The sequence below is a fragment of the Homarus americanus genome, unplaced genomic scaffold, assembly GCF_018991925.1.
Source record: "Homarus americanus isolate GMGI-L3 unplaced genomic scaffold, GMGI_Hamer_2.0 scaffold20930, whole genome shotgun sequence".
Lineage (NCBI taxonomy): Eukaryota > Metazoa > Arthropoda > Malacostraca > Decapoda > Nephropidae > Homarus > Homarus americanus.
This window is the reverse complement of record NW_024748502.1, coordinates 10,305,072-10,317,957: the sequence shown is the minus strand read 5'-3', so window position 1 is coordinate 10,317,957 and position 12,886 is coordinate 10,305,072. Positions and strand designations below refer to the sequence as shown.

Here is a 12,886-nt window from a genome sequence, read left to right as displayed (position 1 = left end):
GCCCATCCCCAACAACCCACTACAACAGCCCATTCTGCTACAACAGCCCATCATTCACTACAACAGCCCATCATGCACTACAACAGCCCATCATGCACTACAACAGCCCATCATGCACTACAACAGCCCATCATGCACTACAACAGCCATCATTCACTACAACAGCCCATCATGCACTAACCCTCATGCACTCCATCATCAAAAGCCCATCATGCACTACAACAGCCCATCATGCACAACAGCCCATCATGCACTACAACAGCCCATCATCATCACTACAACAGCCCACCCCACAACAGCCCATCATTCACTACAGCATCATTCACTACAACACTCATCATGCACTACAACAGCCCATCATGCACACAACAACCCATCATGCACTGCAACAGCCCATCATTCACTCAACAGCCCATCATGTACTACAACAGCCCATCATGCACTACAACAGCCCATCATTCACAACAACAGCCCACCATGCACTACAACAGCCCATCATGCACTACAACAGCCCATCATGCACTACAACAGCCCATCATGCAGTACAACAGCCCATCATTCATAACAGCCCATCATGCACTACAACAGCCCATCATGCAGTACAACAGCCCATCATGCACTACAACAGCCCATCATCACAACAACAGCCCATCACACTACAACAGCCCATCATTCATACAACAACAGCCCATCATGCACTACAACAGCCCATCATGCTCTACAACAGCCCACTGCTCTGCCAAAAAGCCCATCATGCACTACAACAGCCCATCATGCACTACAACAGCCCATCATGCACTACAACAGCCCATCATGCACTACAACAGCCCATCATGCACTACGACAGCCTATATGCCTACAAAGCCCATCATGCACTACAACAGCCCATCACGCACTACAACAGCCATCATTCACTAAAATAGCTCATCTTGCACTACAAGATCTCATGCCACTACATTATTATGCGCAGCGACCCATCATTTTCTAACGGCCCATCCTTACTGAGCAGCTATTGCTCTGCAAAAACCCATCATGCACTGCAACAGCCATCACGCACTGCAACAGGCCATCATTCACTTCATCGGCTCATCTTGCACTGAATCCCATCATACACTACTAAAGGCCCATCGTACTTTTCTAACAGCCCGCATTCTACAAAAGCCCATCTGCACTACAACCCAGCCATCACGCACTACAACATACCATCATGCATTACAACAGGCCGCCATTTCATGCACAACAGCCCATCATTCACTACAACGACCTATCATTCACTACAACAGCCCATCATGCACCACAACAGCCATTACAACGGCTGCATCATGCACTGCGGCCCATCATTCACTACAATATCCCATCATTCTTTCTGTAGCCCATCATGCAATATAACAGCCCATCATGCACGGCAGCAGCCCCATCATGCACTACTGGCAATACATCATGCACTACAACCGGCCCATCATGCTAGAAACAGCCCATCATTCGCACAACACCGCATCATGCTACAACCCGCGTCATGCCCTACAACTGACCCATCATGCTACAACAGCCCATCATTCACTACAATATCATCATTCACGCAACAGCCCAGCATGCAATATAACAGCCCATCATGCATTAAAACAGCCCATCATGCACTACAACAGCCATTATTCACTACAACAATATCGCGCACTGTATGCCATCATGCATTACAACATTCTCATACTACAACAGCCCATCATTCACTACAGCAGCCCATCATGCTACAACAGCCCATCATGCACTACAACAGCCCATCATTCACAACAACATCATCATGCACTACAACAGCCCATCATCCACTACAACAGCCAGCCCATGCTCTACAACAGCCCATCATGCACTACAACAGCCATCATGCACTACAACAGGCCGTCATTCACTACAACAGCCCATCATTCACTAACAGCCCATCATGCTACAACAGCCCATCATGCACTACAACAGCCCATCATTCACACAACAGCCCATCATTCACTACAACAGCCCATCATGCCCTGCAACAGACCATCATGTACTACAACAACCAATCATGCACTACAACAGCCCATCATGCAATACAACAACTGGCGTTACGCACTACAACAACACATCATGCACTAAACAGCCCATCATTCGCAGCCCATCATGCACTGCAACAGCCCATCTGCACTACAACAGCCCATCATTCACAACAACAGCCTGCATACTACAACAGCCCATCATGCTGCAACAGCCCATCATGCACAACAGCCAATCATACTACAACAGCCCATCATTCGCTAACCTGTAGCCCATCATTCACTACAACAGCCCATCATGCCGTTACCAACAGCCCATCATGCTTTATAACAGCCCATCATGCACTACAACAGACCATCATGCACTACAACAGCCCATCATGCACTACCAACAGCCATCATACTTTCTAACAGGCCATTATTCACTACAACAGCCCATCACGTTCACTACAACAATACATCATGCACTACAACAACCCATCGCTGCACTACAACAGCCCATCATGCACTACAACAGCCCATCATTGTTACAGCACCAGCCCATCATGCCCTACAACCAGACCATCGTACTACTACAACCTATCATGCACTGCAACAGCCCGCTCGCTGGCCACAACAGCCTAGCATGCACTACAACAACCCATCATGCACTACAACAGCCCATCATTCATACCAACAGCCCATCATGCCTGCAACAGCCCATCATGCTACTACAGCCCATCCCATTCACAACAACATTTCGCCACTACAACAGCCCATCATGCACTACAACAGCCCATCATTCACTACAACAGCCAATCATGCACTACAACAGCCCATCATTCACAACAACAGCCCATCATGCACTGCAACACCCCATCATGCACTACAACAGCCCATCATTCACAACAACAGCCCACCATGCACTACAACAGCCCATCATGCATTACAACAGACCATCATACACTACAACAGACAATCATTCACTACAATAGTCCATCTTGCACTACAACAGCCCATGATGCACTATAATGGCCCATCATGCACTACAACAGCCCATCATTCACTACAACAGCCAATCATGTGCAATATTAGTTCCTTTTCCACATAGCCATCATATACAACAGACCATCATACTACAACAGACAATCATTCACTACAATGATCCATCTTGCACTACAACAGCCCATCATGCACTACAACATACCATTATACTGCTTAGCCATCAGCACTACAACAGCCCATCATTCACTACATAGCCATCATTCACTACAACAGCCCATCATGCACTACAACAGCCATCATGCACTACAACAGCTTATCATGCCACAACAGCCCATCAAGTACTACAATAGCCCATCATGCACTACAACAGCCCATCATTCACTACAACTTCCCATCATGCACTACAACAGCCCATCATGCACTACAACAGCCCATCATGCACTACAACAGCCCATCATGCACTACAACAGCCCATCATGCACTACAACAGCCCATCATGCACTACAACTGCCCATCATTCACTACAACAGCCCATCATACACCACAAATGTCCATCATACAACTATCCATCATACACTTTAATTGTCTATCGTACATTACCATTAGCAATCATACACTACAACTGTCCATCATACACTACAACGTTCCATCATACACTATAACTGCCCATCATACACTATAACTGCTCATCATACACTATAACTGCCCATCATACACTACAAATGTCCATCATACACCTCTCCATTATACATTATAATTGTCTATCGTACATTACTCTTGTCAATCATATACTACAACTGTCCATCATACACTACAACTGCTCATCATATATTACAACTGTCCATCACAAACTTTTTCTGTCCATTATTCATTACAACTGGCCATCATACACTACAACTTCCCATCAAACAACTCTCCATCATACACTGCAACTGCTCATCATACATTACAACTGTCCTTCATACATTACAACTGCCCATCATACACTACAACTGCCCATCATACACTATAACTGCCCATCATACACTACAAATGTCCATCATACAACTATCCATCATATATTATAATTGTCTATCGTACATTACCATTGTCAATCATACACCACACCTGTCCATCATACACTACAACTTCCCATCAAATAGCTGCCCATCATACACTACAACTGCTAATCATATATTACAACTGTCCATCACACACTTTTACTGTCCATTATACATTACAACTGTCCATTATACACTATAACTGTCTATCATACAGTACAACTGTCCATCATACACTACAACTGTCCGTCATATATTACAACTGTCCATCATACATTACTAATGCCCATCATACACTATAATTGTCCATCAAACACTACAACTGTCCATCATACACTATAATGTAACTGTCCATCATATACCACAACTGCACATCACACATTGCAATTGTTCATAAATACACTAAAACTGTCCATCATGCATTACAACTGTCCATTATACATTACAACTGTCCATCATACACAACAACTACTCATCATACATTGCAACTGCCCATCATACACTATGACTGTCCATCATACACTATGACTGTCCATCATACACTACAAGCGTTTATCATACACTACAACTACGCATCATACACTACAACTGTCCATCATACGCTACAACTGACCATTTTAAAATACAACTGTCAATCATACACAACAACTGTTCATCATACGTTACAACTGTCCATCATTCACAATAACTGTCCATCATACACTATGACTGTCCATCATACATTACAACTGCCCACCATACACTATAACTGCCCACCATACACAACAACTGCCCATCATACACTACAAATGTCCATCATACAACTATCCATCATACATTATAATTGTCTATCGTACATTACCATTGTCAATCACACACTACAACTGCCCATCATACAACTCTCCATCATACACTACAACTGCTCATCATATCTTACAAATGTCCATCATACACTATAACTGTCCATCATACACTACAACTGTCCATCATACACTACAACTATCCATCATACATTACATCTGCCCATCATACACTACAACAGCCCATCATACCTTACAACAGGCCAATCAGTTACCCGCAAGACGCTGAAAACAACCTTATGATTACATTGTTTCTTACAAGATGTCGGAGAAAGATGATTGTTGCTGGAGCAGTTATAAACAATACTGTGGAGGGTGAACGGGTGAAGCACGTTAGTATGTGGCAGTAGGGGGCACCCAGCAAGACACTCACACTCCACCTATAACAGGTAATTACTTTGCTGCTTGAGTCTTATTGTTTTCTCTTACTTGTCAGTAGGTGTTATACATGGACGTTCTTTTATAATTCATTGTGGAAATCGAGATTAGAGCTTGCCACATCTTGTGTTGTTTCCGGTAGGAATTTTGAAACTAGTTACTGAGTGTGAGTCAAAGTGGGACATTAGATGGGTCACTTCGTCATTAAGATTATTTTGTATTTTGGCTTGTTTTATAAATTTTGCTTCAAATAAAAGAAACATTTCAATCGATCTTTGATTATAATCTTTAATTTACATATACAGTGAAGAATATCCGAGGAAGTTGTATTGTAAATGATCGTGAAATTTATACAACTGGTCATTTCACTCCGAAATGTGAGTTTATCTAATATTCAAGAACACCGTTTACATTTACATCAAAATATCATATAATCCTCGTTTCTTACAATGAAGGATGTGTTGTGGTGCCGCTCAAGTATCTCACGGTTCTGATCCTCGTGGAATCAAACTGCATTCTACATAAAAAAAATGTAACTGTCCTTTATCTGGTTTATCTTTTATTGTACAGTAACCAATAACGGCCGATAAATACTTTGCCATCATTCTAGAAATCTGAGGATGAGAACAGTGTTACACCATGTGAATTGAACCTTCCAGTGAACGAAGTCAAATATCTTCTCGCCTTCGAAGGGGTTTTCTGGGTATTGAAATGATTGTCTGTCAAACGATTTTTTTTTCTGTTTCGGCACCAACTCACCAAACTTTATGGATGGACATTGAAAATCCAGTAACTTTTGAACAAACAATCTCGCTCATTTTCTTTTAAATATTGCATGGTGAAATCAAATGATATGTATGACAATTAATATTCATAAATAATTGCAAAATGAACAAAATCTATTTTATTATGTTCAAAGGTTAAGGCTATTAACACAGGCAACAAAAATAATTTAAAATTATTACTACAACACAGTAATAATAATAATAATAATAATAATAATAATAATAATAATAATAATAATAATAATAATAATAATAATGATAATAATAATAATAATGATAATAATAATAATAATAATAATAATAATAATAATAATAATAATAATAATAATAATAATAATAATAATAATAATAATAATAATAATAATAATAATAATAAAAATAATGAGAAGAAGAAGAATGTTTTCATCATTATTATTATTATAATACAAAGAAATGCTGTCATAAAAAGTAATTAAATCTCATCATCCTGGCGTCTTACCAATCATTTTCAGCATCACCCTTGAACAAAGCTTCAAATACTGGCCTTATCTCAAAACATGCGTCATTACATGGTGGTCTTATAACACGAGCCGACATTGTTTTTTCGTCACTTGGCTAATATAAGCTTCACCCTTGTTCCGCTTTTGTTTTCTAACATTACTATGCAACTGGTGAGTTTCCTCTCTCTTTTCCTTCCCCGAGAAGGGCCAGGCGAGCGACCATCTCACTAGTGTCATTCATTATGCACTCGCAGGATACAGAAGATAAACACCAAAAACAGAAAAAAAAAATAAGAGACGTAATTAAAACGTCTTTAAAAGCTGGCGGCGTAAACAATACAATACTGTGTGGGTGAGGTGAGTGTGGGTATATCGACATCAATATAATAATACAATAAGAAAGATAAAAGCGGCTGCCCTACACTCAGTATAAAAGTGTGCTATCGAACAGCACCACTAAATAAAAAGTAGAATAAGCAGCACTATAAGTAAACCAATACTAATTCAAAGGTCTGACGACCCAAGGGAGCAAAACAAAGATAAAAACACAATAGAAAAGATGAAGCGATCTGGTTGAGCCCAGATTCATTCTACTCCTACTGTATTTCAGTTTCACCACTGTCCTTCAATCCTTAATAATCTTCTCTCACCTCATAACTCATGACTCTAAAGCCAAACCGCCATCTATTGAATTTCCAGCACAGTCAGATATTTACACAAGCGTACAGTATTGTTGCTAGATACTACAAGATTGCCCGTGACATACGTGACATAAAACAAAGCCGAGTAATAATTTGCTTGTCCTTATGGCGTGGTGGTAGCGATATCTGTTCATACGCAGAGGTCCAGGGTTCGATTCCAGACTACGTATATATATATATATATATATGTGTGTGTTATGCTTTAATTGTTTAGCATAAAATTATCATCCTTCCGGTTCTCTTTTAACATAATTTTGTTGATTTTAGCACATTTTTAAGGAGTCCAGCATAATTTGGCAAAAGAGACCTGGTAACACTGTTCCGTCCTCATATCTGAGGATTGGCGACCACAGTGACATCCACTCTAAAAAATTGCATTTCTCTGGGACCCAGTTTTTAAATTCATTCATCCATTCCAGTCTCTGTCTTCCCCTGGCCCTCCTATCCTCAACTTTGCCCACATTAATTTGTTGTTATTCCCTGATCCCTAATAATATGACCAAGGTATCTCATTTTTATTCTTCTCTATGTCTTATGTAATTCTCTCGGAGTTTTTGCTAATCTCAATACCTCTTCATTTGTTTTCCTGTCGGTGTAGCGTATTTTCAACATTCGCCTATAACTCCACATTTCAAAGTCCTCGAACTTCTCTTTTTGGTACCTGCTGACAGTGCCCACGATTCTGACTCACCAACAGTCCTAACCATTTGAAGCTTTTCAGCAGCCTTTTTCTCACATTGAAGTTAAAGCTCCTTTTCATTAGGTCGTTTAGATTATTAAATGCTGTTTTTGCATTACCCATTTTGTATAATTTCTTTCGCACATCTACCATCACAGCTAATGTTACTACAAATACACAAAATTTCCACTTGTTTTAATTTTCACTGTTGCCTACAATAATTTTTTATTTTAGGATTTATTTCCAATTAGGAAACAGCCATTAATTTTATCTTTATACCATTAACTCTCAATCCATATTCTTCGCCTTTTTCCATTAATCTGTTAACCAATTTTTGTAACGCCTCTTCACTATTTGTGATAAGATCAGTACAACATCATCTGCATAGCTTATATTTTATATTACTTTACCATTAACTTTTATTCTTTCATTATTACTTGAAACTTCTCTCGCTAAGAATTATGAATGTATTTTATACAATGTTATCGATATAAAACAGCCTTATCTTACTCCCTGTCTAACTTTGAACCAATTAATAAGTTCATTATTTATTAGCACCGTAGCCTCCGCTTGAAATAAAGATTTTTTTTTTATTTTAGTTCCTCCTTCATTAATGCCTATTTTTTCAAGACATCAATAAGTTTATTTTGTTTTACCTTATCAAAATCCTTTTTTTAATCAACATAGCAGGTATACGAATTTCATTGGACTACTAAAGCAAACCAAAATATAATTTCTCTAGTTCCTTTTTACCTTTCTAGTTCCATTTTGATTTTCATAGAACTCATTGTCTATTCTAAATTTTATTTTACTTAATATTATGTTTGATCAAAGTTTGCAGGCATATCTCATTAAGCAATTGTTCTTAACTGGGAGCACGGCAAATCTCTTGTCTTTTTAGGTAATAATACAAATATTGATTTGTTTTAATTCACTAGGAAAGTGTCCTTTAAAGTATATACTGTAGAATTAATTATTTTAGTAAAAAATTTGATCCCATTCTCCCCCACTTGTTATATAAATTCTGCTGGAAGCTGATCAACCCCACAAGCTTTGGCATTTTTCATTTTGCTCACAGCTGCCTCAACTTTTGTAACTAAAATTGGTAGTATGATCTTTATATCCTTTTCGTTTCTTACCTCTACTATATCCTTATCATTGTATAGTTCTTCTACTTACTCTTCCCATCTCTCTTCTGCCTCAAACACGATCTTATTGTCTTTGCTTTTAATAGTCCCACCCCATATATTTCCTTTTTCCTAGTTCATTTATTTAATCTTTCTGTACATTCCCCGATAATTATACCTTCTGTCATGATTTTCTATCTCACGCTGTAATATTATACTGTATTTTGTGTTATTATTTCGTTGTTTCCTTCTTGTTGATCGAAGTCTTACCCTCGCAATAATGAAAATATGTTTTGGATTTCAATTCATATGCTATCCCTGCCCATTCCATTTGATTTTTTCTTTATTTTTCTGTTGAACTCTTCTGAAGTTTTAGCCTGACTAAACTCATTACCGGGACGTGATCTGTCCCACAATCTGCCCTGGATAGGTTGTGGTTCGGTTTACTGAATTTCTGAATCTTTTGTGAATTAAAATGTAATCTACTTGATTCCTGACTATGTTGTTTAAATTGTCCTCGGGGGAGACCCCTGTATAGAGATGCCTAGGGTGTTGTTCAAACCATGTACAGTATTTGCAATTATCATCTTGTTTTTTTCTTCCAAATATCAAATCATTTTTCAACTCTTATATTTATATTAACCAATCCATGTAGTCTTACTTCTGGTGCTTCGTTTCCTTTCCTAAGTTTTGCGTTAAAATCGCCGATTAGAATCAGACATTCATTAAACTTCAGTGCCACTTACTTTCTTTAAATCTTTATAAATACGATCTAAAATAACATCCGAAGTATCATTTGTTGGTGCATAAACCTGTATTATTACCAACTACATGAGTTTATCATTAAATTTGACCAACGAAACTCTATCTGACACTGCCCAATATCCTTTTAAACTATAGGTCAAGTTTTGGTTTACAAGAATGCCTACACCTCTGACATGCTTTTCACCACCTGAATATATAAAGTAAAAACCATCATCAGTTTGATATTTGATCCTGTCCATCTTACTTCGCTTAATCCCAGAATGTCCCATCGTAATCTCATTTCCTTCCAAATATTTGCAAACTTCCTACATTCATATAATGTCCTCACATTTCATGTTTCTGTTTTGGTTTTGCGTTTGTTCAATCTTAAACTTCCATAGTTGTCTTTAATTTAATGTCCAATTCTTTGTTTTGCTCGGACAGTACTGCTAGTTCTCGGTGGCACACTGCCCACAAGCACAGAGGCAATGCGGTTGAACCTTTAGGTGCCAATAATCCAACAGGAACACCAAAAAATCGTTCATTGTGCCTGTCCGTGGTTGTTCCAAGCCAGGAGATGAATTTAATGAGTTTGAATACCTCAAATCTTTCCTAATCAAAAGGCTAATAAATGGAGAGTAAAAAAAAACTTGGGAATAAATAATAAGGTGTAGAGGTCACTCATATGCCTTACTCGGGTAAAGAACCAGCTCACTACCTGTGAAGAAGTAAACTTGCGTGTCTAGCGACTATCCACTTCCAACCTCCTCATTTAAAGTTTCAAAATGGGAACTTTATGCCCATCCCAGGTATTTGGAAGTGGTTTATTCGAACACCCACATCACGACAAGGTAACGCAAATCCGGGCACTAGATGAATTTTATTTTTTTTTTGCCGTGGAGAGAAGCTAGTTTATTGTGCACCCCATACACTCTGAGCGGTAGAGCAAAAAGGATTACAGAGTAGAGGTCACAAAGGGTGTTTATCAGACCCCAGTGGTCATGTATTATGGCACTGAGTGTTTCAGAGAATTTCTAGTTCATTGTTTGTTTAAGTTGGTACACAGAATTTTGATTAGGCATTAGCTGCGAAGTGTGGATACAGCTTTATTATATCAGCTATCTTGTCAACAGAGATAAAGTGCTGTGCTATTGCATACACAGTGTGCTTGGATCTATCCCTATAAGGTTCTATTTTTTCAGTCTAAGACTTAGTGTTGGAATGTGTGGCCGTATGTCTGGCTACACACATTACATTTACTTTTGTTCACATCTGCCAGAGGTGCTTAGTATCCTAACATTAGCCCTACATTTACAACATCTTGTAATCTAGGGATCTTGTTACTCGCTTCACATACATGTTTTGCTTGATACATCTCACGGTAAACAATGGAATGACTAGTGCCTGTTTGCACTTGTCTACTTGCTTCAAATTCATCAACAAGTTATTTTCTGATGGCAGTTATTAAAGCTCTTTTTGGAAATTTGAGTTTAGGGTATCTACAGCAAGTAGTGAGGATGATTAATCAGTTACAATGAGACTGTCAGTGGTAGTGTCTTCAACAAGTTTCAGGGCTGTAATGGCAAATAGTTCAGTTTATAAAGTGGATACCCAGTCATTAATTTTAGCTCATTTTTCTATACATTACCGTTAAGCGGCTCCTACAACATCAATATTATTGATACAATATATTGACTTATTATTTTGGGGCAAAATACACACCCCCAACATAGTTTAATATTATTGCGCAAAAATATGGCCGACACACACATGGCATGTATAGCCATTGCATTAACTTTCTGTGTTCAGACAAAAAAGAAAAAGCAACGATGGATGAAACAAGTGTACATGAAAAGACATCAATATTTCACCTTCCACAGTGCAAGTAAATCCCTATACAATCTAATATAGGGGTGCCTCAGGGAGGTTTAATACCGTCCTCGGGAAATACAGTAGTAGAAATATAATTAATATTGCTGTATATTTTATAGAAGTTAAATATAAACAAATACTATTATAATACAGTCATAAGTATCGCACATTTGGCATGTCTGACGAGGCAAGTGGACGACTCTTAGGAATATACTTGATTTTTTCACTATAACAAAATGACGTAAATAGTCATCCAGTTAAACTACAGAAAGTATTTCAGAAACTTCATACGGCGGGACTGAAAGTTAAACTCTCTAAATGGGGGATATTAAAATCTAAAATGCACTTTCTTGGACATTTAGGTTGTAGTATCTTGCATTATTTAATGGGAGAATGACAAGTCACATGGTCAGTCTGGCTGGGGCATTTATTCCCCATTGTTGTTACTACGTGCCTAACACATTTCGTGTTTACACAAGCCTAAACACCCTCTGACCTTGGTAAGAAGTAACATAATATATAATATATATATATATATATATATATATATATATATATATATATATATATATATATATATATATATATATATATATATATTCAATAAAGGCAGCATATAAACACACATATATATATATATAACACTGCTTCTCCCTTTCAAAAGAGAGCATGGCTGCTACAAATCCTAAATAAACAAAACTTACAGAATTACATATGGCAGGAAAGAAGAGAATAGAACACAACAAATATAACTTCCTAACTAAACAGTTTTGAAAGGCCTGTTCACAATTCAGATAATTAGAGGTCTAATTTAATTACAGGTCTCCTAACTCTATTTGATCTTCAAGGACTATTCCCTCCATCAAGTTTTACAGGGGTTTTACTTGCACTCTGTGCATTATCAGTGACAGACATATCATCACTACAATCAGTTGACACAGTGAGTGGATGCCGGGAAACATCATCTTTGACATCATCATCATGATGATCATCTGAAACTGTGTCAAGTTTATCATCATGTCCTGGTGCTACATTCATCTCGTCATGTGCCTGAATGATGTGATCCACATGAACATATCTCAAAGAGTTACCACATTTCACTAAATATGTCCTAGATCCACATACCTTGTCAATGACACCAGTTACCCACTTTGCATATACAGTACCATAACCTTTAGCCATGTTCCTAACTCTCACCCTATCATTTACCTTAAACACTCTTTCCCTGGAACTCTTA

General features: G+C 38.2%; 1 protein-coding gene across 1 annotated transcript; it reads left to right on the top strand.

Annotated features, from left to right (window-relative positions):
* The first annotated feature begins 92 nt into the window (after positions 1-92).
* On the top strand, positions 93-923 carry LOC121880299 (histidine-rich protein PFHRP-II-like). The gene has a single exon (XM_042387456.1). The coding sequence runs from the start codon at positions 93-95 to the stop codon at positions 921-923; it is 831 nt and encodes a 276-aa protein (XP_042243390.1).
* The last annotated feature ends 11,963 nt before the right edge of the window (positions 924-12,886 follow it).